General features: G+C 38.0%; 1 protein-coding gene across 10 annotated transcripts in view; it reads left to right on the top strand.

Annotated features, from left to right (window-relative positions):
* Positions 1–25,919, top strand: part of Agtpbp1 (ATP/GTP binding carboxypeptidase 1) — a 241,355-nt gene that overhangs the window by 62,836 nt on the left and 152,600 nt on the right. For all 10 annotated transcript variants that reach the window (XM_045131075.1, XM_045131073.1, XM_045131072.1 and 7 more), the window contains 5 exons: positions 927–1,058; positions 2,197–2,290; positions 11,403–11,440; positions 16,258–16,466; positions 18,115–18,292. In XM_045131075.1, coding sequence (XP_044987010.1) covers positions 927–1,058; positions 2,197–2,290; positions 11,403–11,440; positions 16,258–16,466; positions 18,115–18,292 — 651 coding nt within the window. The remainder of the gene's footprint in view (positions 1–926; positions 1,059–2,196; positions 2,291–11,402; positions 11,441–16,257; positions 16,467–18,114; positions 18,293–25,919) is intronic.

The raw sequence follows: 25,919 nt of genomic DNA, 5'->3' as shown, positions 1-25,919 counted from the left end.
TTTTACTTAAAATTTCTGTTGTTTATGACTTACCATTGATGATCCTGTTTACTTTCTTTTTAAAAAGTCTTTATGAAAAAAAAAACAAAAAAAAAAACCCCCAAAAGACAAAAAAAAAAAAAAAAGGCTTTATGGGCTGGGGAAGATGGCTTAGCTATTAAGGTACTTTCCTGCAAAGCCTCAGGATCCACAGTGGCTAGAGGCCCCGACACACCCATTCTCTCTCTCTCTCTCTCTGCCTCTTTCTCTCACATACATAAATAAATTAAAAACACCCATAAAATACATTGAAATAAACTCTAAAGCTATTTAATAAATACAGTATTTATACCAAAAAAGTCTTTATATGCTTAAGATCCTCTGCCCCCTGTTATAATGTCTTCATCAGGATAATATTCAAGAACTTCTTTTCTTCCCAGAGAATAATAATAAAATGGAAATATCATGTACCTTGTATTGTTCACATTGTTTGTAGATTATTGTGCATTCATTATGTTAATCAAAAATTGAAATGAAATCTTTAAGGAGATGGAGATATCAAGTACCCTAATTTGAGCACTAATGATATATATATGCATTGAATTATCACATTATTGCTTCTGTTCCCTTAGAAATTTTTTATTTTTATTTTTATTTTTCATTAGTTTTCTATTCAGAAAATACAGGCAGTTTGGTACCATTATTAGGCTCATACGTGACCTACCCCCTACCCACCATAGAAATTTTTGTTAATATTTTCTACCTTATTTTCTTTCTATAAGCTGTTCATGTTTTTCTTAATTTACATTTTGTATAAGTCTGAAAAGAATGTTTCATTTTAAGTAATATGGTAATGGATATTTAGATTTCTTGCGGTTCTCCTAAACTGTTTCTTTTTTACTTCATTTTATTCAGAAGTTTGATGTGAGTTAATTTTTTTTGAACAGATAAAAAATTTGGAGTGAAAGCTAGAATTAACGGGGCTCTGAACATAACTCTGAATTTGGTGAAACAACACTTGCAGAACCATCGCTTAGTTTTACCTTGTCTTCAGCTTTTACGAGTATACTCTGCTAACTGTGAGTATTTCAGAGTGGCTGTCACTCACTCAGTGTTGTGAAGTTATGCTAAATCTTCACTGAAAATCTTCATTGAAACTGTCCAGACTCTACAGACCTCTAAAATTTGTGAAAGAGGACAGAGAGTTAATATAGCTCAAAATTCTTAGCTCCAACTCAACATAAGTTATTTGGACCAAGAGAATGTAAGGTGACAGAACCCTGAGAATTCTCACCAGCTCCCCTAATTTGTGAAGGAGGCAAGTGAAGAGTAGGCAGCCTGTGGAAAACAGCAGGTTGAGGGTATTAGCAACTGGAAAAATGCCTCTGTCTCAGTTTTCACAGATTAAATGGGAGGAGTAATTCACGATAGTATTTTCATAATCAGCTAGGTCTGACTATATGTAGCTGTCAATAGGAAGTAGCAGAAAAGAAAATATTACTGATTTGCAGTTCCTTTTTGGCAATTCTTTATAGCTGAATGAATTAACTTTCTAGGCCCTTCATGGGTTATTTCTTAGTTTTGTTCTTTTCTGTTTGTTTGCCTTTGCTCATAGTGCATGCTTGAACAACATGTAACTGCTTATACCCATGGTATTCATTGTTTTGAATTTATCATCCACGTTACCTCTGTCTCTGGCCACATTACAGAACCATTTCTTCCTTAACTTCAGTTACTTTGGTAGTAGGTAACGGCTGTCATATTCTTTTAATAAGTCCTGGCACAATTTCCCCCAGGAATATCCCTGTCTCACTGTGAATTAAGGATTCCTCAGTGGCATAAAACAGTTTATAAGTCTTAATATATTCAGAAAGTAGTTTACTAATTATTTTCTTGTTCATCTTTATACACTGTTTTCTTGGAGCAGAGAGTGTTTGTGTTTCTTATTTACTACGTTCACTAAGTCCATGGAAGACATGAACAGAGCAGGTGGAGTGTTTTTATAATGACTGTTTCTTTTAAGTTGCTTTCACATTTCCTTGTAGCTTCCCATAAAAACAAAGCAAAAACAAATGAGCAAAAGCTCAGTAAAAATTTAAATCTTCAGAGTAACTTTTACTAAAAGCTTAAGTATGTTTTTGGCTGCATATCACTAACTGTATGCATTAGCTCTTGAGATTTTCCAGTCATTTTGTACTTTTTTTCTCCCCTTTTCAGCTGTGAATTCAGTATCTTTAGGAAAAAATGGGATTGTGGAACTGATGTTTAAAATCATTGGACCATTTAGTAAGAAGAATTCGGGTCTTATGAAGTGAGTAAATGCTTTCAGTGTAAGTTGAGGTATATTTTTGGTTATCCTAGGCCTCATTCTCTTCATATATGCAATGAGCAGGTTGAATTCTGTTATATCTATAATCCTTTCTTAGTTCTTAAATAATGATTTTATTATATTTTCTTAATTAAAAGTATAATCTTGGGACTGGAGAGGACTGGCTTATTGGTTAAAGGCACTTGCTGGCAAAGCCTGATGGCCTCAGCTTGATTCCCCAGTACCCACATAAAGCCAGATGCACAAAGTGGCGCACGCATTTGGGGGTTGTTTCAGGAGACCCTGGCACACCCATTCTCATTCACACTCTCTGTCTCTCTTACATAAATAGTTTAATCTTTAAACATGTATCAAAAATAGATATTTTAAATACATTGTTTATTGAATTTACTGCTTATAGAAATTCCTAAACACTGTACGATGAAATAAGATCATGTATAGTGTTATTCATGCAGAAGCATTTGTTGAGTGCCTACTACCTCCTAGCCCCATGATTACCTAAACTTTTCTTAAAATTATAGCTGTTTAGCCTAAGTCATGTCATTCTTTTTCTCTTTTCTCTTTCTGGGATATGTGTGGGGATATATATGTCAGATTATATATATGTATATATGTATATGTATTTTCATTCATTCATAGGTCCTTTGTTTTTTTGTTGAGGTAGGGTCTTACCCTAGTTCAGTCAGACCTAGGATGCACTCTGTAGCTCAGGCTCTCTTTGAACTTGTAGTAATTGTTTTATCTGGGCCTCTTGAGTCTAGTATTAAAGCTGTGAGCTACTACACTTAGCTTCATAGGCCTTTTTTAAAAAAAAAAATATTTGAAAGCAGAGAGCGACAGAGACAGACAGACAGATAGACAGATAGACAGATAGACACACACACAGGGAAAGAGAGGGAGAGAGAGTGAGAGAGGGAGAGAATAAGAATATATGTGACAGGGCTTCCAGCCACTGCAAATGAATTCCAAATGCATTCTCTACTTTGTGCATCTGGCTTGATGTGGGTACTAGGGAATTGAATCTGGTTTCTTAGACTTTGTAAGCAAGTACCTTAACCTCTAAGCCATCTCTCTAGCCATTCATAGACTTTTTGAAAAAACTTTTTTAAAAGAAAAATTTTAATGTTTATTTTTTATTTGTGAGCTGAAGTAGAGAGAGAGGGGGGCAGGGGGAGGGGGGGAGGGAGGGAGAGAGGGAGGGAGGGAGACTATGAATGAATGAATATGAATGGACTTGCCAAGGCCTTTTGCCATAGCAAACAAACTTTAGTTTCATGCTGCTCTTTGTCTGGCTTTTAATGAGTGCTGGGGAATCGAACCCAGGCTGGCATGCTTTATAAGCAAGCTCCTTTATCTGCTTAGCTATCTCCCCAGCTCAAAATTCTGTTTTCATTAAAGGTGTTGCAAGCATCTGGCATTTATTTGCAATGGCAGGTGGCCCTGTTGCATGCATGCATGTATGTGTGTGCACACACATTCAAAATTTAAAAAAATTTTTAAATTATTTTTTGTTACTGATTTTTTTTATTGACAACTTCCATAATTGTAGACAATAACCCATAGTAATTCCTTCCTTCACCCCACTTTCCATCATATCCCCTCCCCCTCTTACTCAGTCTCTCTTTTATTTTGATGTCATGATCTTTTCCTCCTGTTATGATGGTCTTGTGTAGATAGTGTCAGGACCTGTGAGGTCATGGATAGCCAGGCTATTTTGTGTCTGAAGGAGCACGTTTTAGGGAGTCCTACTCTTCTTTTGGCTCTTAACGTTTTTTCTGCCATTTCTTCCACAATGGACCCTGAGCCTTGTAATATGTGATAGAGATATTTCAGTGCTGAGCACTCCTCTGCCACTTGTCAGCACCATGGTGCCTTCTGAGTCATCCCAAGGTCCCCACCATCTGCAAAAGAGAAGCTTCTCTAACTAAAAGTGAGAGTAACATTAAAATATGGGTATGAACATTAAGAGAAGTTCTTACTGGGCAGTTTGGTGAGCATAGTATATATACATTTAACCAGACACCAGCAGATGTTACACCAGCAGATGTTATACCCCTAGGTTTTCAGTATCAGGATGTGTTCTCTTCCATGGACTGGGCCTCCAGTCCAGTTAGGGAACAGTTGGTCCCCCCATAACAGATATGCTGCTATTGCACCTGTTGGCTTATTTGGCCTGGCTCACCAAATTTAAGGCTTGCAGCATTCACTGTTGAATATCTCCACTGGTGATTTCTCTTTCTCCCATTGAACTGCATGCAGTGAAGCTTTTTCCATCTTTCTGTCAGCTGGTCTACATGGAGGAGGTTTTCAGCTCAGCTCCAACAGGAGTTCTCAGTGATCTTGCAGCCCAAGTATATGGAGTCTTGAACAATAGGGTCATGCCATCTATTCCTGGTGGGAAACCAAAAGCCTTGTCACTGGCCTGTAATGTTTTGGGGGTATCAGTTACCTCCCTGGCCAACAGGTCACTGGAAGGTATCCCATCCCTGGCACTGAAAATTTTCTAGTAACAATCTAGTGGCTTCTGAGTGTTCCATTGTCCAAAAAAGTAGGTTTCCATACGACTTATTCATATCCTCTTAGATTTTGATTAGTCCTCTCTCCACCTTTCCTTTACTCAATATCTTCCCCTGACCCCACTTAGGCATTTTCACCCCCATTAATCTGTTCTTCTACTTACATATATACAGTGCCATCCTATTAAATCCCCCCTCCCTCCCTTTCTATTCCCCTTATATCCCCTTTCTAGCTTATATATGTGCATGTTTCTCTGTGTGTAGGGATGTGTGAGTGTGTGCGCACATGTGTTTGTTCATTCAGGTGTGTGTATAGGTGTGTACACGTTTGGAAGTCAGAGATTGACTGTTCTCTGTTTACTAAGTTAAGTCTCACTGAATGCTGAGCTTACTGATTTGTCTAGCCAGCTTTCCCCAAAGAATCTTGCCTGTCTCCACTTCCAGGGTACTGGGAGTACAGGCATATAGCACACTCCCAGCATGTATGTGGGTTTTGGGGATCCAAACTCAGGTCTTCATGCTTACATGGCAAGTGATTGACCTAGTGAGCTTTCTCCCTAGTCCCATTCATAGATCTTGCTCTATCTTTAAATTTTTTATTATTTATTTTTTATTGATAACTTCTATAATTGTAAACAATATCTCATGGTAATTCCCTCCCTCCCCCCACTTTCTCCTTTGAAATGCCACTCTTCATCATATCTCCTCTCCCTCTCAATCAGTCTCTTTTACTATGATGTCATGATATTTTCCTCCTATTATGATGGTCTTGTGTAGTTTCTCTCTTCTTGCAGCAGGGTCTCACTCTATCCCGGGCTAACCTGTAACTCATAGGGATCCTCCTACCTCAGCCTCCTGAGTGCTGGGATTAAAGGCATGTACCAACACACCTGGCCTCTGCTTCATAGGTCTTTTAACTTAAGAAAATGAAAACAATTTACAGTTATATATTATATCTAGTATTTTTTACATCTAAAGGTCATTTCAAATTTTTATTGTTGTATTTTGAAACATAGCATAGAGTTTATATTGTATTATAGTAAATGATATCAGTTAATAGTACCATTATACTTACGTTAAACTGTATTCAGTAATTACCAAGATTTCATCATTACATTTTTTTTATTAATTTATGTGTTTGTGGGTGTGACAAGGCCTCTTGTCACTGCAAACAGGATGCCAGACACTTGTGCCACTTTTTGTGTTAAACTTTATGTTAGTGGCTGGGGAATTGAACCTGGGCAAGCACATTTAACCACTGAGCAATTGCCTCAGCCTCATATTTCACCAAGTTTGTTTCGTTTGTTTCATTTATGTTAACTCCACATTCACAGAGAGGAATTTACTTAGTGCTTTTTTATTATATCTGATTGCCTAAGATATTGTCCTGACATAATAAAGTGTACAGAGAGTGTACAGTTTGGTAAGAATTGACACTTGCTGTGTGACCTATTGTTTTCAGGCTCAGTAGGCACAGTTGTGAAGGTTTACTATACACCACTTACCCAGAAAGATGTTTTAATTTCTTTTAAAACTTTAGGAGAAAGTAAACTATTAGATCAGGAATATTTCATTGTTATTAATATATTTTTCTTGGGCTGGAGAGATGGCTTAGCAGTTAAGCGCTTGCCTGTGAAGCCTAAGGACCCCGATTCGAGGCTTGGTTCCCCAGGTCCCACGTTAGCCAGATGCACAAGGGGGCGCATACGTCTGGAGTTCATTTGCAGTGGCTAGAAGCCCTGGCGCGCCTATTCTCTCTCTCTCCCTCTATCTGTCTTTCTCTCTATGTCTGTCACTCTCAAATAAATAAATTAAAAAATGAACAACAAAAAAAATTAAAAAAATATTTTTCTTAACAAACTATAGAAGTGATCCCTGCAACCATAGTTTTCTACATTTTTCTTTATTCCAATACAGTTGTAAGATGTAAATGACGCACACGTACATATGTGTGTATTGGGGTGGAAGGGGCCCATAGAGATTAAGAAGTACTTACAGTCCATGGGATCATCATGTGGTCCTGTGACATTCTAGGTTCTCAACCTATGTAGCCATCACTGTTGTCAAGACAATGAATAGGCATGATCTTCCAAAGCTTTCTTGTGCCACTTGGCATTTTCTGTATTCTTCCTTGGGTTTGGGCAGTTATGACCATGTTTTCTGTCATCATATATTGATTTGCATGCTCAGGAGCTGTATACATATGGGACTGTTGTTTTGTACCTTTTGTGAATACTGGCCTTCCTTTGTTTGTTGTGATTATATTTAAATTCATTTAAGTTGCTACATGTGTGATTTATAACTTATAACTATTGAGTAGTCTTTACTGTTACATGAACATATAATTATCATTTATTTACTCACCTCTTGATAGACATTAGTATTTTCCAGTGTGGTGCTGTTACAAATAAACCTACTGTGAAGCCAGGTGTGGTGGTGCATGCCTTTACCAGCATTTGGGAGGCATAGGTAGGAGGATCACTGTGAGTTCAAAGTCACCCTGAGACCACATACTGAATTCCAGGTCAGTCTGGACCATATAGCTATAGCAAGACCCTATCTCAAAAAAAGTAAAAAAATAAAGCCAAAGCTACACATTTATAAGATTTTATATGGTTGCATGTTTTCACTTCTATTGTATATTCTTAGGAATAGAATGGCTAGATCAAATGGTCACGTTTTCAGATGTTTCTCTTTGGCAAAAAAAACACCTTGTTCTTTCTTAATTAACATGCTCAATCTTTCCTCTGTTTGCACATGCAGAATAAAGTTGTAGTAATTGTTTTGATTTTTTTCTAACATTACTATTGTAGTTCAGTTTTACTTATTTTTTTTTCTTTTCCTCCCTTTAATGTAATTTAAAAAATTATTTATTTGCAAGCAGAGTGAGGGTGAGAGTGAGAGCGAGAGAGAGAGAATGAATGAATGAATGAATGAATGAATGAATGAATGAATATAAGCATGCCAGGGCAGTTGTTTACAAGTCCACTGAACATGAATATGAATTCCTTTCCCATTGCATTGTTGTCAGCATTTGTTGTTTCTTTTCGTGTGTGTGTGTGTGTGTGTGTGTGTGTGTATGCTCTGTACTCACATGCAGAGCCAGAAGGGAATGTTGCGTCTTCCCCATTTATTCTTATCTATCTTATTTCTTTTAATAATTTATATTATTTCATTTTTTTATTTTTTAGAGAGAGAGAAGCAGAGAGAATTGGCGCACCAGGGCCTCAGCCACTGAAATTGAACTCCAGATGCTTGCACCACCTAGTGGGCATGTGAGACATTGTGCTTGCCTCACCTTTTGTGCATTTGGCTTACATGGGATCTGGAGAGAGATGGAACATGGGTCCTTAGGTTTCACAGGCAAGCACCTTACTGCTAAGCCATCTCTCCAGCCCATATCCATCTTATTTCCTTGAGAATTGCTCTTACTGAACTCAGAGCTGCTTACTTTTTAATTTTTATCTTTTTTTATTTCAGAGGGGGGGGGAGGGAGAGAAAGAGAGGAGTGGGGGAGGAAGGGAGGAGGAGAGAAAGAGGGAATGAGAATGGGCATGGGCATGGCTCATCAGGTCCTCTAGCAACTGCAAACAAACTACAGACACATGTGCCACCTAGTGAATCTGGCTTACATGTGTCCTGTATAATCAAACCTGGGTTCTTAGGTTTTACAGGCAAATGCCTTAACTGCTAAGCCATCTCTCCAGAATTTTTTTTTTTTTTTTTTAGCTCCAGTGAATCTCTGGTTCTATTGCCCACAGGACTGGAGTTACGGGCATGTAAGCCCAGGTATTTACATATGTGCTACAGAATTAAAATGAGCATGAATCAGGCCCTCATGCTTGTGTGTCAAGGTTTCTTATCTGTTGAGCCATCTTCCCAGTTCTCTGTTTCCTTTCTTGATGATAGCATAGCCACTGTGACTTCGTGAGAAAAAATTTCCATGTGTTTTTTTTATGTATATTATTTTGTTTTTGAATTTATTTATTTGAGGAGGGGAGAGGGAGAGGGAGGAGCAGATAGGGGGAGAGAGAATGGGCATGCTAGGACCTTCTGTTGCTGCAAACATACTCTAGATATGTGCCCTATCTTGTATATCTAGCTTACATGGGTCCTTAACTGCTAAGCCATCTCTTCAGCCCTTCAATGTAGTTTTGACTTGCATTGCTCTGATGGCTAAAATTGTTGATCACTTTCTCATGCATTCAGTAGCCACTTTTTTTTTTTTTTTTTTTTTTTGCAAATTTTCTGCTTAGTTCATTTGCCCATTTATTGATTGGCAGATTTGTTTTTACTATTATCCTATTTTGGTTCTTTAATTTGGATAGTAATCCTGCCAGATGTATCACAGGCAAAGATTTTCTCCCATTTTATAAACTGTTTCTTCACTTTAGTGATATTTCTTAAAAAGCAAGAGCTTTGTAATTTGATTTAATCAATTTGCAGTTCTTGTTTTGTTTCCTCTACTCTACTTCTTTTTTGGGGGAAGGGTCATTTTGAGGTAGAGTCTCACTTTAGCCCAAGCTGACCTGGAATTTACTATGTAGTCTCAGGCTGGCTTCAGACTCACAGTAATCCTCCTGCCTTTGTCTCCTGAGTGCTGTGATTAAAGACATGTGCTACCATATCTGACTATACTTTTTTTTTTTTTTTGGTTTTACGAGGTAGGGTCTTACTCTAGCCCAGCCTGATCTAGAATTCACTATGTAGTCTCAGGGTGGCCTCGAATTCATGGTGATCCTCCTACCTCTGCCTCCTGGGTGCTGGGATTAAAGGTGTGCGCCACCATGCCTGGCTCTTTCTACATCTTAAAGTCTTCTATATCTTTATTGTTTTATATTTTTTATTCTTTTTTTCTTTTGTTGGTTTTTTGAGGTAGGGTCTCACTCTAGTTCAGGCTAATCTAGAATTCACTGTGTAGTCTCAGGGTGGCCTTGAACTCACAGTGATCCTCTTATGTCTGCTTCCTGAGTGCTGGGGTTAAAGGTGTGTGCTGCCATGCCCGGCTATTTTATAATTTTCATTCTGGTGGTCTTTCACAAAATCTTTAGATTTACATACACACACACACACACAGTGTGTGAGTAGGTTTGTTTTCTTAATTTCTTTTTCAGTGAATTTATTACTGATGCACAGAAAAGCTACTGAGTTTTGAATGTTGATTTTATATTTTGCTATTTTATTGAATTTACCAGTTTTAGTATTCTTTTGATGGAGACTTGGAGACTTTAGGATTTTTTTTTTTTTTTTTTTTGAGATAGGGTCTCACGCTAGCCCAGGCTGACCTGGGATTCACTCTGTAGTCCCAAACTGTCCTCAAACTCATGGGGATCCTCCTACTTCTGCCTCCTGGGTGTGGGCTTAAAGTTGTGTGCTATTATGCCTGGCTATTTGAGTTTTGCATTGTATAGAATAATACCATCTGCAAATGGGAATTTTACTACCTTCTTAAATGTTCTTTTTCCTTTTGTGTTTCATATGCTCTTAATTTTTTTCTCTTGCCTAATTGCTCTGCATAAAATTTCTAGTAGTTTTGAATAAAAGTAATGAGACTAACTTGAGTGTGATGGTACATGCCTGTAATAAATCTCCCAGCACTAATGAAGCAGGGAAATCTGAGTTCAAGGTTAGCCTTAACTACATAGTGAGGCCATGTTCCAAAGAAACCAAAGGATGTGGTGGCTCACACCTTTATTAACACCAGCACTGGGATGCTAAGATTGGAGGATTCCTTTGAGTTCCAGACCAGTCTGGGTTGAAGAGTGAGTTCCAGGTTGGCTAGGGTTAAAGAGAGCCTGCCTCAAAAAACCAAAACCAACCAACTAACCCAATTTCTCCAAACAAAAACCAAGGGGTTATAATACTCAGTGGTGGAGTGCCACAGAAAAGAAAGCAAATTCAGTGTATATGCATTTTTAATTGTTAAATTAAAATTTGTTAGTGTTTAATAATTATAGACCACTTCTATGTGGCCCTTCCAGAGAATTTGATGTTCTCATGTATTACATTTATGGGCTTGTTAGTCTTTTTGGTGATGCTGGGATGAAAGACATTAAGGATTCATTCTTCTCCCAAACTTGCAAGTTCCAAAGTGTTTTACAGCCACTGTCACCTTAAATTTGAGGATTATAGCCTGATAGGACTGAAATACTTCAATGTCAGAAAGTTCTGAGACTACCTGTAGATTTTGTAGTTATGAGATTACACTTGATAAAACGTATTTGTTTTAATTTTTTTCTTTTTGCAAACCAGAGCTTAGTTCTTCAGTATAGTTCCTTTGATCTCTCAGAGTGTCAAATTCAGCTACAATAATTGATTTTATTCCTCTAATTTCAGACATAAAAAGGATAATTTTCTTCTACTTAAGATTTTTGGAAGACTTTTAGTGTTATAAGCTTCATATCTAATTTTAAGCAGAAGGGAGGGAGGCATACAGAGATATAAATGTTGAAACTGTTGCAAGAATAAAAAATTGGGGAAGATGGTAGACAAGAAAATATAGACAAAATTGTGTGAATTTATTGCTGTAGATTCATTTTACTAGTTTTGTTGTTTGTGTTTTCTTGTTGTATTGACAGGGTTGCTTTAGACACTCTTGCTGCATTGCTAAAATCAAGTAAGTTTTTGAATACTGGAAATAATAGATGGGAGGATTCTAATTTTCTATGTTCTTTACACTGCAAATGTAGATTTATTGTGTAGTTTGAAAGCAGGAATATTATTCAAGTACATGCATTTTCTATTTTTAACTTACTGTTATAAACATAAAGTTCTATTATTAGAAGAAAATAAGTAAATACCACATGAGCATTTTTTAAAATAAAATAATGTGATATTGGGAACATTTACTATAAGAAATAGCATAAATATGCTGCATATACATGATTGATTTTAACTTAGTATCATTTATAAGAAAATTTGTTTCTGCCATCAGCTCAAAATTTTAATATTTAAAAATGGATTATTGATGTAAGTTTATGATTCTAATTAATTCATTTACAAAATAAAACACTTTATCTTTAGAACTGAAATGTTAGAGAAGATGTGTCTTACACTTTTGAAGAATAAGTATCTATATTTAGAGGCTTTATTTTCCTCTTCACCAACATATCTATCTTTGCTGCATGATCAGCTGATTCACATTTTAGTCTTGACATTTATCTTAAAAGATCTGTGTTGGTAGCATTTATATACCTTCTTAACAGGCAGCTGGTCAAAATCTGTCAGGGGTGAGACTTCCTTGTTCTTAAGTTTTAATTGCGAAATTTTAATTGGGAATAGTAGCAAATAGTTAATGAATTTGCTGTGTGTTGTGGTGTATACCATAATCCCAGCATTTGAGAAGACAGAGGCAGGGGGATTGCTTATGAGTCCAGGTGGAGCATGGTATTCACATTGAGGCCAACTGGGCTATATAGTGAGACCCTGACTCAAAACAAAACAAAATGGAAATAAATGAAAATAAAATCTTTATTATATACCAAAATCCATTAATTCTTTTGTTCTTTATTTGAGAGAGATAGACAGGCAGATAGAGAAAGAGTGAATATGGGTGCTCTGGGGCCTCCTGCTGCTGTGAATGAATTCCAGATATATCTATGTGCTACTTCATGCATCTGTCTTTATTTGGGTACTGGGAAATTGAACCAGAGCCATCAGTCTTTGCAAGCAAGTACCTTTAACCACTTAGTTATTTCTCCAGCCCCCAGAATTCTATTCTGTTTTTGAGTTAGGGATGTTTATTGAAGCTTACAGCTCCGGGGAAATTCCATAATGGCAGAAGAAGCTGGCCTGCCTTCACAGGGCCAATCAGAGAGAAGCACAAGCCTAAAAGCCAAAAACCACACAGCATAGCACACTACAGGAACTCCAGATAGGCACATTTTGCATATCTTTAGATTGAAATTTCAAATCCACCACCACACCTTAAGATTGCCTCCCTCCCCCCTGCCTCCTGCCAGCTGGCTGCAGATGCAAACTACAAACTAATAAAACAGTGAATATATTGGGGGCCATCTATTCAAATTACCACATTTTACCCCTGGCCCCCAATAGATTCATAACCATCACACATTGTAAATTGTACTCAGTTCAGTTTCAAAGGTCCTCACAGTCTTTTGACCAATTTAGGATACTAAGTCCTGTAAAATCAAACAAGTTCTGAGTTTGCATTGTTTTAGTCTCTCCTTGCTATGCATTATACCAGTTGAAAATGTTTACTCTGCGCCTTTATATGTTGGAAGTATCTATTTAAATTCTATTAAAGGCATCTACTCTTTATTTGGCATGGATATTAGAAGAGCTATTTAAACTTGTATTAAAGCTTACTAATTTCCAGACTCACTTATGACAAAGTCATTAATTCTAAGGTAGCAAAATCTAAAATTCTGAGAAGCTTCAAACATCTAAAAAGTTCCTTTAACATGAGCTGACTGAAATACGGTGTCTTCTGTTTTAAGTAGTAGTTTTCCTTTTACTCCCTTCTTTTGTAAAGGACAGTGTTTGGAAAGTACTTGTTTAGAATGTCAGGGTAACACAGAATAACTGACCACTAGTTTATTTTTAGTATGTCTATGTCCCTGGCACTAAATAGAATGAAATTTACAATGCAAAAAAAAATCAGTGGAAAATGGTTTTAAAAATATTTGTATTTGTGAGAGAGAAAGAGAGCCAGAGCCAGAGCCAGAGAGAGAGAGAGGGAGATGGAGAGGGAGAGAGAGAGAGGGAGAGAGGAGGAAGGAGAGAAGAAGGTAGGGAGAAAGAAAAAGAGAAAAACAGAAAAAGAATGTATAGGCATGCCAGGTCCTTTTGCTGCTGCAAATAAACTCCAGACACATGCACTAATTTGTGCATCTGGTTTTACTTAGGTATTGGGGACTTGAACCCTGGTGAGCAGGCTTTGCAGGCAAGTGATTTTAACTGCCAAACCATTTTTCTAGCCTAGGCTACATATTTTTAAATGGACTGTGACAATTTTGGAGCATCATTATTTATAGTTTAAAAAGTTTTTTTGTTGCCACTCGGGTGGCTGATACAGGAGGATTGTTGTGAGTTCAAGGCCAGTCTAGGTGAAATCTTGCCTTCAAAAAAATTTTTTTTTTCTTATTGATTGGTCAGCCACTTACAAAGAGAAAATTGACTACTTAAATAAATATGGGAGAGTATAAGGTAAAGAAAAAAATCAATGCTGGAGTGAAAGTCAGATGCTGCAGTGTAAGATAAACTTAACTTTTCTTGGACTGAGAGAGGGAGGAAGGATAGGCTCATAAGGAGTTTCGTACTCTGGGCACATGAATAAAATCCCTTTTCTGATTTGTTTAATTGTGCTCAGTGAAGATTGTGGATATCTCTGTTTACTTTCTTTAAGGTTCACCTCAGCACTTATGTTTGAATTACATTGAAGTTTGTTACATGATCTTTCATAAAGAATTTTAACATTTGTCATAAATATTGTTTAGGCTGTCAGGAATTTTGGCAGAAGCACACCAAGCATGTAATAGCTATGTTATTATAATTACTATTCACTAAATCATATCTACATCTCGTAAATTAAAGCCTTATAGATTTTCAAGTACTGTAAACAATTTGATATTCCTTTAAAATACATGAGACTTCACTTGGTTTATGTGATGCTGTGGGTAAGACCTAGGGCTTCATGCATGCCTGGTAAGTACTCCATGGAGCTATGTCCTAAAATGTTGGTAAAATTGAACTGATTGTGTAAATGGTAACAGATAGAGGTGTTTGTATTGCTTTATTTTTCCCTTTGGCTTTTTGAGACAGGGTCCTGGTTTATAGACCAGCTGACCTCAAACTTGTTTCAGTCCTCTTGCTTCTGCCTTTTAGATGTGGTATTATAGGCATGTGCTGCCATCCCCGATTTACAGTAGAGGTTTTAAAGTGTTCATATAGGAAAATAGCCTTCTTCTGTTGTATTCTTTCCACTTCTCTAATGTCAGATCAAGTTCTGGAAGGGTGCTAGCAAATTTACATGTCAGTGTTCTGGTTTTGGTTGTTTAATCATGTTTGGAAATTATAATGATCCTTTCAGGCAGCTAAGGTTAGCATCGTGTTGGTGTCACATCATAGGTGAGGGTCACTTAATAGGTAGTTTTGTGGTTCAGAAGAAATTGAGTTTCTTTTTAACTAAACTTTCTCAGACCCCCACTAGTTTTGTGGCCCTATCATAGCTTTGCCACAGGAGCTCTGAGAACCTCTGTATGTTGTGACCATGTTGTTTAATTGTTTCTGTCTTAGTATCCCTTTGGGTAATTAAGTGTTAACATTTAAGAAATAATTAAACAGTTCAAATTTATGGATTTACATTAATAATATCCCATTAAAATTGGTCATTTATAGAAAACTTAGTCTTCATTACATTGAAACTCTAATGCCTAGAAAGAACTAAATTTTTTTATTTGGGTTTTTGAGGTAGGGTCTCATTCTAGCCCAGGTTGATGTAGAATTCATTATATAGTCTTAGGCTGGCTTTGAACTCACAGCAATCCTCTTACGTCTGCTTCCTGAGTACTAGGATTAAAGGTGTGTGCCACCACACCCGGCTAAAAGAACTAATTTCTAATCATGTAATTCCTTATTGTTTTTATAATGTGAGCTAGTTTTTAATTTTGTATTGATACAGAATGAATATCTGTATGGTTGTGGATTATTTAGAATAATTATTTTATTTATTTATTTGAGGTAAGGTCTCACTCTAGCCCAAACTGATCTGGAACTCACTATATAGTCTCAGGGTGGCCATCCTACCTCTGCCTCCCGAATGCTGGGATTAAAGGCGTGCACCACTACTCCTGACTAGGGTAATTATTTTCACCAAGGACAAAACTTGTAATAGGAGTTCCAAACACAAAGTTTGTCGTAGAATCAAACACACACACACACACACACACACACACACACACACACACACACAGGTTTTTAACAGAATCATATTACTTGGTAGTAGGATAAAGGCCTATGAATTCCATCTAGTATAAGGTCAGCATTTTAAAATCTATCATGCTTTTGTTGATATTCACATTTAAAAAGATAAAGACCTTATTTTAGTAAAGAAAATGTTTCTTTATTTTTTGAGGCAGTAATTTTTTGAGACCTCTATGTAGACCCTCCTGGTTCAAACTTGTAATCTTGCCTCAACCTTCCAAGTGCTGGGATTATAGGTGTGTGTCACTATGTCTGACTAGTAAAGACATTGCAACATTTATAAACCATGAAATAATATATAGGTAGAAAAAAATGTTATAATGTTTTTTGGAACTTGTCATATTTATTGCTTGAAAAACATTTAAATATGTGGTTATCTTTTCTTTAAGGATAAGAATTCATCAGAATATTGAGGTTGTTTTTAAAATTTATTTTAAAGCTTTATACCATCATTTAAAAATATCCTTTCTCAATTTTCTTTTATTAAAGAAACAAATGCCAGGAGAGCAGTAGACAGAGGATATGTTCAAGTGCTTTTAACAATTTATGTAGATTGGCATCGTCATGATAGTCGGCATAGAAACGTTCTTATTCGGAAAGGAATTTTACAGAGCTTGAAAAGTGTTACAAACATCAAGTTGGGAAGAAAAGCATTTATTGATGCTAATGGGATGAAAATTTTATATAACACTTCACAAGTAAGTTATTTTTCAATTGTCCTTCTAATGTGTTAATAATATGGTTTTGGTTCTTAACAAAATTGAGTTAATGTGCTAGTACTCAGAAACAGGGTAAATATGTTAAAAAGAATTCTTGAAAACTGGGCATGGTGGTGCATGCCTTTTATTCCAGCACTCTGGAGGCAATGGTGGGAGGATTGCTGTGAGTTTGAGGCCAGCCTGAGACTATATATTAAATTCCAGACCAGCCTGGGCTGAGATCGCCCAACCTCAAAAAAAAAAATTCTGGAAATCAAAAAGCATAATTATTTTTCAGATGTGACTTCAGATTCAATTGGAGAAAGTATGGGTACACATCTTTACAACATAAGTTTCTACTCTCCAGAAAGACTAGAGGACGGTCTAAAATCATCTCTGGGTGGGAAAGGACTCATAGTTGTGCATATGGTTGACTGTTCTGACACAGAGTTGTGTGCTCTTAATAAAGTATGTGAGTATCCTTTGTAGTTGCCAGATTAGTTCTGTTGTCTGTGAGTGTTGGGACTGTACCTCTTGGAAACAGCCATTTTTAAAAACAGAAGGTGCAGAAATGAAAACTAGAAGTAGAAATGCTAGTTCTTCCAGCCTTCTTAAGTATATACATTCATGCTTATTTTTTCTACTGTCTGTATAAGACTGTCAGGTGGAGGGAATGGAATGGGGATGCTGCACTGGTTATCATGTTTTTAGAAGGCTATATAGCTAGTAGAAGGAAGCTGACATTTTGAAAACACTGAGAAATTACCTTGGATATGTTTTCTGGTTTTCCACACGATCAAACCATCTTTTTGCATGACAATAGTTAAGGACTCTGAACTCAGAAAACTCTGAGTATTTTCTTGTTTTAGAATAATCTTATGCATCTGCTTTTTCTATCTTAATACACATAGTAGTGGGTATTTGCTCCATATGAAGAAGAATTAGGTGACTTAACATCGCTGAGTGTTAATTCTCATCTGTTTGCCATGTTGGATGTGCAAATGTGTATTGAAGATTATGCCAGCAATATCACTTGTCACTAATATTGTCAAATGAAATAGCTTCAAGACACCTACACTTGGTCTTTCCTTATAATGCAACACTGATCAACCCATCAGACTCTTGTGAGTTTAGGTGTGGATGATTTGGCTGCTCTTAGGGATTGCTCAGCCAGTGGAGAAGTGCCTTTGGCATGAGAGAGACTCAGTGAAGGGCACATCCTTTATTACCTATACTTTTGTTCTGTTCTCAGTGTTTTCCCTCTTCTTTCTTTAAATTTTCTTTTGTATTTCATACTCTAGGCTGTACAGTGTCTCCTAAGTGAGTCATATGAAGTACTTTTTATTTTATGCTCTAGGCTGTCCAGTGTCTCCTAAGTAAGTTGTATGACTTAACTTTGGAGATTTTCAGTGTCAAAGGTGGTGTTGATTTTGGCATAATAAAATATTTAAGGAAAAGTCCTACTGAATTCGTTACATGTGATTCTTCTAAAAAGAAAAGTTATTTCATAATTATCTTATTAAAATATTGTGTTTTTTGTGATATTTGTCTAGAAAATTGAAACATTACTTTTTGATGCAATATAATCTTGGTTAACCAAAGGCACATTATCCATCTTCCCTTTTTCTTTTCTTCTTTTTTTAAACAGGAATGTTTGGCAGCCAGGACACTTGATTCTCTTGTCAACACCTCCAGTCTGATAATGAGGAAGTGTTTCCCCAAAAACCGCTTGCCGCTTCCAACCATTAAAAGTTCTTTCCATTTTCAGTTGCCAGTCATTCCCATGACTGGACCTGTGGCCCAGCTGTACAGCTTACCTCCTGAAGGTAGGAAGGACCGTGGGTTACTGCTGGCTTCATTCGTTCTTGGAATTGTGTGACTCTGTTGACATTTTTATTTTTTATACTGTGTCTAATCCCTCAGTGAAAGGTCTTAATGAGCATAATAAAAAATTTCATATTTTGTTTAGTTAACCATCATTTCCTTAAATATAAGAAACCAATTATGGGAAAATAGTATGGTATGTATTGCATATATGTAAATGGAGAATTGCAAAAGCTAAGACCCACAAAGGAAATTAGCTGATAATTTATGTAAATTTTGAAAGTATAAGAGAGTAACATTAAATATTTAGGTAACTGTTTGGGATTACATTTTTAGCTTTGTTTCTTTGGGGCACAACCTTGCTATTGTCCAGGCTGACTAGGAACTCATTCAGTAGCCCAGGCTGGTTTTGAATTCCTACCTCAGCTAGTCAAGTGCTGGAATTAAAGGCAGTGTTAGAATTAAAGGTATGAGCTACCAGACCTGGCCATTTTTAGTTTTTTAGTATACTCTTTTCTTCAGCTAAAAACCTAATTACCAAAAATCCATTCTTGCTTCAGGCTCACTGGGATACTGACAGCATTCTACTAGCATCCAGCTTTCACATGGGCTCTGAGGGTCCAAATTCACATTCTCGTGTTTGCTTGACAAGCATTTTATCCATTGAGCCACCTCCCCAGCTTGGGGTTTTATTTTTTGCATATGTATGCGTGTGTGGTTTATGTGCTATGTGTGTATGCATGTTTGTGTGTGGGTACACATGTGAAGGCATGCTTGAGGAGGCAGGAGGTTGACTTTCTGTCTCCAGCTGCTCTGTGCCTTAGTTTTTAAAACAGGGTCTTTTGTTGAACTAAGGTCTCACTGATTTGGTTAGAATAGCTAACCAGCAAACCCTAGGGATGGATCATCTCATCTTTGCCACCCTACTGCTGGCACATATTATCACCTGGTTTTATGTGGATATTGAGAATTCTAACTAAGGTCCTTGTGCTTTTACTGTGAGTACTTTATGCATTGAGCCATCTGCCTTTTCCCTTGCTTTTTTTTTTTAAGATTTATTTTTATTTACTTATTTATTAGAGATAGAGGGGTAGGAGGGAGGGAGAGAGGGAGAGAAAGAGAGAATGGGTGCATCAGTGCCTTTAGTCATTTCAGATGAACTCCAGACGCATGCATTGCCATGTGCACCTGGCTTACGTGGGACTTGGAGAATCAAACCTGGGTCCTTAGCCTTCACAGGCAAACACCTTAACCACTAAGCAATTTCTCCAGCCCTATTTCCTTGCTTTCTCTGTCTATTTAGTTATTTATTTTAATAGTGTTGAGTGAAATGGAAAAGATAAAAGTTTTCGGCATTTCTAGATTTTCTATGCTATAGTCTTTTCTTGTCTTTTTTTTTTTTAAATTAAGAACATACTTTGTATGGATACGTCATGTATTGGTACCATCTTTTCCCTCCTCCCTGCCCCCATTCCGCTTGGTGCCCTCCTCAGTGTGGTTGGCAGTATTCCCATGGGGTTGTGGGTTGTGTGTAGTGAGAGAAGCAGTTAGTTATTGGGGGAAAGCAATGATTCTGGGCATGACATCCCAACCTGTGGTTCTTACATTCTTTCTGCCCCTTCTTCCCCAGAATTCCCTGAGCCTTTGTGGGTGTGTTTTAAGTCTGTTTCAGTGATGAGCTTTTAGGAGCTTCTGGATTTCTGTTTTGGTATGTGTTGAGTATCCTCAGTTTCTGTCTCCTTCACCATGGCACTGATTGTCAGGCTGACCAGGGAAAAGCAGCAGTAGTGCTCCTCTCCCCCACTTCTTCTGTGGTTCCACCTGGGCCTTGGCTGAGTTGCAAGGAGTGGTTTATCTCCTCAGGTCTTGCTACTTTCTGAAAAAGAAAAATAGCTTCTCCAATGGAGAGTGAAGTCAGCATAGGTTAAATGGGATAAGCACTATTAATTTAGGGAGAAATTGATGGATGTAGCCTTTCTTTTAGCCAAAGACTACTGGGAACTTGACATTGAAGAGCATAATCTTTGTCTCCATAGGATTTTGACCTGGTTCCATAGTTCCATAGTTCCAGCTATGGGTTCTTTTCCACTGAGCAGATCTCTTAGCCAATTAGAAAGCTATTGGTTACTCACCAAGGTTGTGAGCTACCATTGCACTAGTGTGTACTTCTTGTCAGGCTGGTTGCCTCTGAGATGCTTAGACCCCTTCTTGCTCACACTTTATTTTTTGGCCACTTTCCCCTGGTAGCTCATGTAGCACTTCTCAGCACTAGATGGGCTAACTGTCTGGGGACTGGCTCTCTTCCAGATTCCAGCCATGTCTTTCCATGTTCTGTGTTGGTAGCATATGGTGTATTCAGCAATAGGATCTTCTTACCTTTTGCCTCAGGCAGGTAATCAAGTGCTTTGACAGAAGCCTATCTTGCTTTTGGGGACCTGGTAGGTCTCTCCAATCAATAGCTCAATGTGGGCAGCGCCAATTTCTGGTACTAGGACAGGTCAGTGCCAAAATTTTTTAAGGTTAGGCTTCATTTCCCCCTCTCCAGGGCCCTTTTTTTCAGGTACTCCCTCTACACTCATGTTGAGGGTTAAATCTTTTATACTCTCTTCAAGGAGAATGATTTCTATGGTACCAGTTCATTTTGGGTTTAGTTTTGTATTTATTTTCCCTTGAACTCCCCTTTTCCACTTCTGAAACCCTTCTATCCTTATTGTCTGGGCCTCAACTTGTCTATCCAGTATTCCAAGCAACTAAATTTGATGCAGGTTAGTAACTGCAGATGAGTGAGAACATGCAGCATATCTTTCTGTGATTGTATGTATTTGCTGAGTACGATCTGTTTTGAGTCTATCCATTTTCCTACAGATTTCATTGTATCATTTTTTTCTTACTGCTAAGTAGAAGTCCATTTTGTATAAATACCACAACTTCATTATCCATTTGTCCAGTGATGGCACCTGCCTTGGTTTCAATTCTTGGCTATTATGAATTGAGCAGCTATAAACATGGTTGAGCAAATATTTCTGCAGTGAAGAGTAGAGCATTTAGGGTAAATGCCCAGTAAGGGTCTGATGGAAGTTCTATATTCATCTTTTTTCATGAATTTCCATATTGATTTCCATAGTGGTGGTTGTATGAGTTTACATTCCTACCAACAGTGAATGAGGGTTCCTCTTTCCACACATCTTCACAGACGTTTGCTGTCATTTTATTTTATTTATTTATTTATTTTTTATTTTTCAGGGTAGGGTCTCACTCTAGGTCAGTCTGACCTGGAATTTACTATGTAGTCTCCGGGTGGCCTCGAACTCATGGTGATCCTTCTACCTCTGCCTCCTGAGTGCTGGGATTAAAGCTATTATGCCTGGCTGGTTTGATTTTTTCTTTTTTTTTTTAATTTTATTTATTTATTTATTTATTTATTTATTTATTTATTTATTTGAGAGAGACAGACACAGAGAGAAAGACAGATAGAGGGAGAGAGAGAGAGAGAATGGGCGCGCCAGGGCTTCTAGCCTCTGCAAACGAACTCCAGATGCGTGCGCCCCCTTGTGCATCTGGCTAACGTGGGACCTGGGGAACCGAGCCTCGAACCGGGGTCCTTAGGCTTCACAGGCAAGCGCTTAACCGCTAAGCCATCTCTCCAGCCCTGATTTTTTCTTTTTAATGATTGCCATCCTTACTGGAATAAGGTGGAATCTCATAGTTGTTTTAAGTTGCATTTCTCTCATGGTAGGGATGTTGGACATTTTCTTTTCTTTTTTTTTGGTTTTTCAAGGTAGGGTCTCACTCTAGCCCAGGCTGACCTGGAATTCACTATGTAGTCTCAGGGTGGCCTCGAACTCACGGTGATCCTCCTACCTCTGCCTCCCGAGTGCTGGGATTAAAGGTGTGCGCTACCACGCCCGGCTGGACATTTTCTTAAGTGTGTGTGAGAGAGAGAGGGAGAGAGAGAGAATGGGTGTGCCAGGGCCTCCAGCCACTTCAAAGAACTGTAGACACATGTGCCCCCTTGTGCTCTGGCTTACGTGGATCCTAGAGAATCGAACTGAGGTCCTTTGGCTTTGCAGGCAAATACCTTAACCGCTAAGCCATCTTTTCAGCCCTCTTTCTCCTGTCTTATTGCTTTGACTAGTTGTGTTCTAGGCCTTTCTGGTTTTTAGGGTTTCCACTGATAAATTGGGATTGCCTTTGTATTTAGTGAATTGTTTACCTTTTATCACTCTCTTGCTATTTTCATTAAGAGTTTTAATTATGATGTGCCTTGGAGAATTTCTTCTTTGGTCTTGTCTGTTTGGTGTTCTGTGAGCTTATTGTATCTGGGTGAGCTTCCCTTTTGCAAGACTGAGAAAATTCTTTGCAATAATTTTGTTGATCTTGTTCTCTATGCCTCTGACATGGATTTCTTCCCCTTATGGTATACCCATGATCCAGATGTTTGGTGATTTTAGGGTATCCCACTGTTCTCTCTGTTCTGTTGAAATGATTTTTCTGAATTTAGCAAAGTCTTTAGACTCCTGATCAATTTCTTCTGTCTTGTGTTCTAGCTCAGAGGTTCTGTCCTCCATATGAGTGACAGTTAGTGAAGGGTTCTAGATTGTGTTCCAGCTCAGAGGTTCTGTCCTCCATATGAGTGACAGATAGTGAAGGGTTCTAGAGAATTTTAAAAAGCTCTATTTGATTTTAATTTTCTGTGTGTTTTTCTGCATTGTGTACATCTCTTTTTTGAGGTATGATTTAAGATCAAGTTCTAATTTTCTTGATGCTTCCTGGAATTCATTATTTTATTTGACCATGTCTGCCTTAAGCTTAAGCAGCTGACTATTGAGATCCTCTATTTATTGACTCACCATCAATTCATTTTATCTCTCTTACCTCACTGGTTTTCTTCAATTAAGTTAAGTCTAGTGACAAAAGCTATGTGCTGTAAGAGAAGATTTTGTTCAATTTCATTCATGCAACTGTCTGTTTTTTTGATGATTTTCTACCAATTCAGCAATCACTTGATCAGTGGCACACAGCTTATTGTAGTTTCATTATGGGATTCAATTTCTGTCATTTTTTTTTCTGTGTTTTCAATAAATGCTTCCATTGTGGGACTAGGCATCCTTGGTGGCAATCTCTGTGTTTTGACTTTCATTGTGTTTTTTTTTTTCCCCATTGTGGTCTACCAATCTCAGGGTAAAAGTCTTACTTTATTGGGGAGGAAGCAAGTATTTATAGTATATTCAGTGAGTGTTCTGTTGTGCGAACCAGATTGGAATAGGATAACCACAGATGCGCAGATTATGGAGGTTGCAAGTGTATCAAAGGGAACTGGGAGTTCAGGCCTACTCATTCTACTTGTATGCACTCTTCAGCATAGGAGAACTGGGGATTGGAACCCAGGGGCTAGTCAATTAGGAAGCTGGAGCAAAAGGCTTACTTCTGCAGCATGCAAGCAGGGTCCAGGCCAGCAGCAGGGGCACTGGGCTAGGGAACTGGGAGGTGGGGAATGAACTGGGAGTTCTGGCCTACTCACTCCTTGTGAGTACTCTCAGGCTCAGGGGATCAGGAAATTGGGGATCCAGGAGCTGGTCAATCAGGAAGCAGGAGTAAAATGCCTGCTTCAGCAGCAGGCCTGCAGGTTCCAAGCTGTCCCAAGCCAGCAGCAAGGGTTATCAGGGCCAGCGAACTGAGAGTTGGGGAAATAACAGGGACCTTTGGTGTACTCACTCTGCACATATACTCTCCAGTGCAGGGGATGGTTATAAAGCACTTATTTGGAATAAATGTTTAAAAAGAATTTTCAGCCGGGCGTGGTGCGCACGCCTTTAATCCCAGCACTCGGGAGGCAGAGGTAGGAGGATCGCTGAGAGTTCAAGCCCACCCTGAGACTACAGAGTGAATTTCAGGTCATCTTGAGCCAGAGTGAGACCCTACCTTGAAAAACCAAAAAAAAAAAAAAAGAATTTTCAAGTTAGTTTTAATTAATGATAGAGGTTTATTAATACTATGTGTCAGAGTATGACTTTACTTATTTTTTTACTTATGTATGTGCATGTTCGTGTATATGAGGTAGGTTAACAAACCCCTCATTACTGTGCAAGGTGCCATCCACTTTATTTATTTATTTATTTTTGAGATAGGGTTCCTTACTGGCCTTAAACTTGCTGAGTAGGCTAGACCAGCTGGCAAGGAAGTCCTAGGGATCTGTCTTTGCCTTCCTAGTTCTGGGATTACAAGTGCATGCCACCATGCCTGGCTTATTAGTTTTTTTTTTTTTTTTTTTGTTTATTTATTTGAGAGCAATAGACAGAGAGAGAGAGAGAGAGAAAGAGAGAGAGAGAGAGAATGAATATGGGTGTGCCAGGGCCTCCAGCCACTGTGAACGAACTCCAGAAGCATGCGCCCCCTTGTGCATCTGGCTAATGTGGGTCCTGGGGAATCGAGCCTCGAACCGGGGTCCTTAGGCTTCACAGGCAAGCGCTTAACCGCTAAGCCATCTCTCCAGCCCCTATTATTATTTTTTAATGTGGGTGTTGGGTCTCAAGCATCATATCCTCATGTTTTTAAGGCAAGCACTTTACCAGCTGAGCCATCTCCCTAGCCCCCTAGTACCAAGTCTGAAAACTAAGCAAGAGGGAAATCTTCATGAAACAAACAGAACACATATAAATAGGGTAGACATATGACTCTACTTCCTCACTGAAATGCAAATTAAATGGCTGCAAATTGAGATTTACTAGCACCTAATTTGGAGATACTTTTAAGGAGCCACTTCAATCTGTTTCTTTCCTGTATCTCATAGGATTGTGAAGGTGTAAGTTGTGGGCATTGAAGTGGTGATTCTAACTTCTAGATAGCTGATGAGGATCTCCTGTGATGCAATAGGAAGTAATACCAGGAAGGAGATAAAACCATATCCCCATTATGCTTTTTAGTCACTGCCTTGAGCAATGGATAGAGTGGACATATAGTGCATTCTCCAGGCATGATGAAATTTTACTGCTGGTACCCTTTCTATGTATTAATTTTTTTCCTTTATTTGAAAGAGGATGGGGGAGAGAGAATGAGAATGTGTGCACCAGGGCCTCCTGTCACTGCAAATCAACTCCAAATGCATGTCCTACCATGTGCATCTGGCTTTCATTTGTACTGGGAAATTGAGCCTGGGTCCTTAGGCTTTGCAGGCAAGTGTCTTAACCACTAAGCCATAGCTCCAGCCCCTCTATGTGCTTTTCAGACATGATAAATCACTAAGCTAGAAACCTGGATTTTCATTGACTCATAAGCCTTTATTAAAATGCACAGGAGAATTCTGATAATAACTGTGTAGGCACTGGGAAAATACCCTTATTCTGTTTCCTCTGCCTCACAATCATTATATGAATAATCTTGATTATGTTTTACTTTTCTTTCTTTTTTGTTTAAGGGGGATAATAGATTATTTTGAAGCCAACCATGGAATGATCATGGTCCAGAAACACAGATTTAGGTTATCCCAAGTTTCATGTTCCATCATATTAGCAATTTCATGAAGGTTTTAGAGTTACAGAGCACTTTTCAAATACATTATTGGAGACATAAGGTGGCAAGTTGCAACCAAGTAGTCATTCTCTGCTATAGACTTCAGATGCTATCTCATAA

The sequence above is a fragment of the Jaculus jaculus genome, chromosome 12, assembly GCF_020740685.1.
Source record: "Jaculus jaculus isolate mJacJac1 chromosome 12, mJacJac1.mat.Y.cur, whole genome shotgun sequence".
Classification (NCBI taxonomy): domain Eukaryota; kingdom Metazoa; phylum Chordata; class Mammalia; order Rodentia; family Dipodidae; genus Jaculus; species Jaculus jaculus.
Note: the sequence above shows the minus strand (reverse complement) of the source record. Positions and strands in the feature narration are given on the sequence as shown.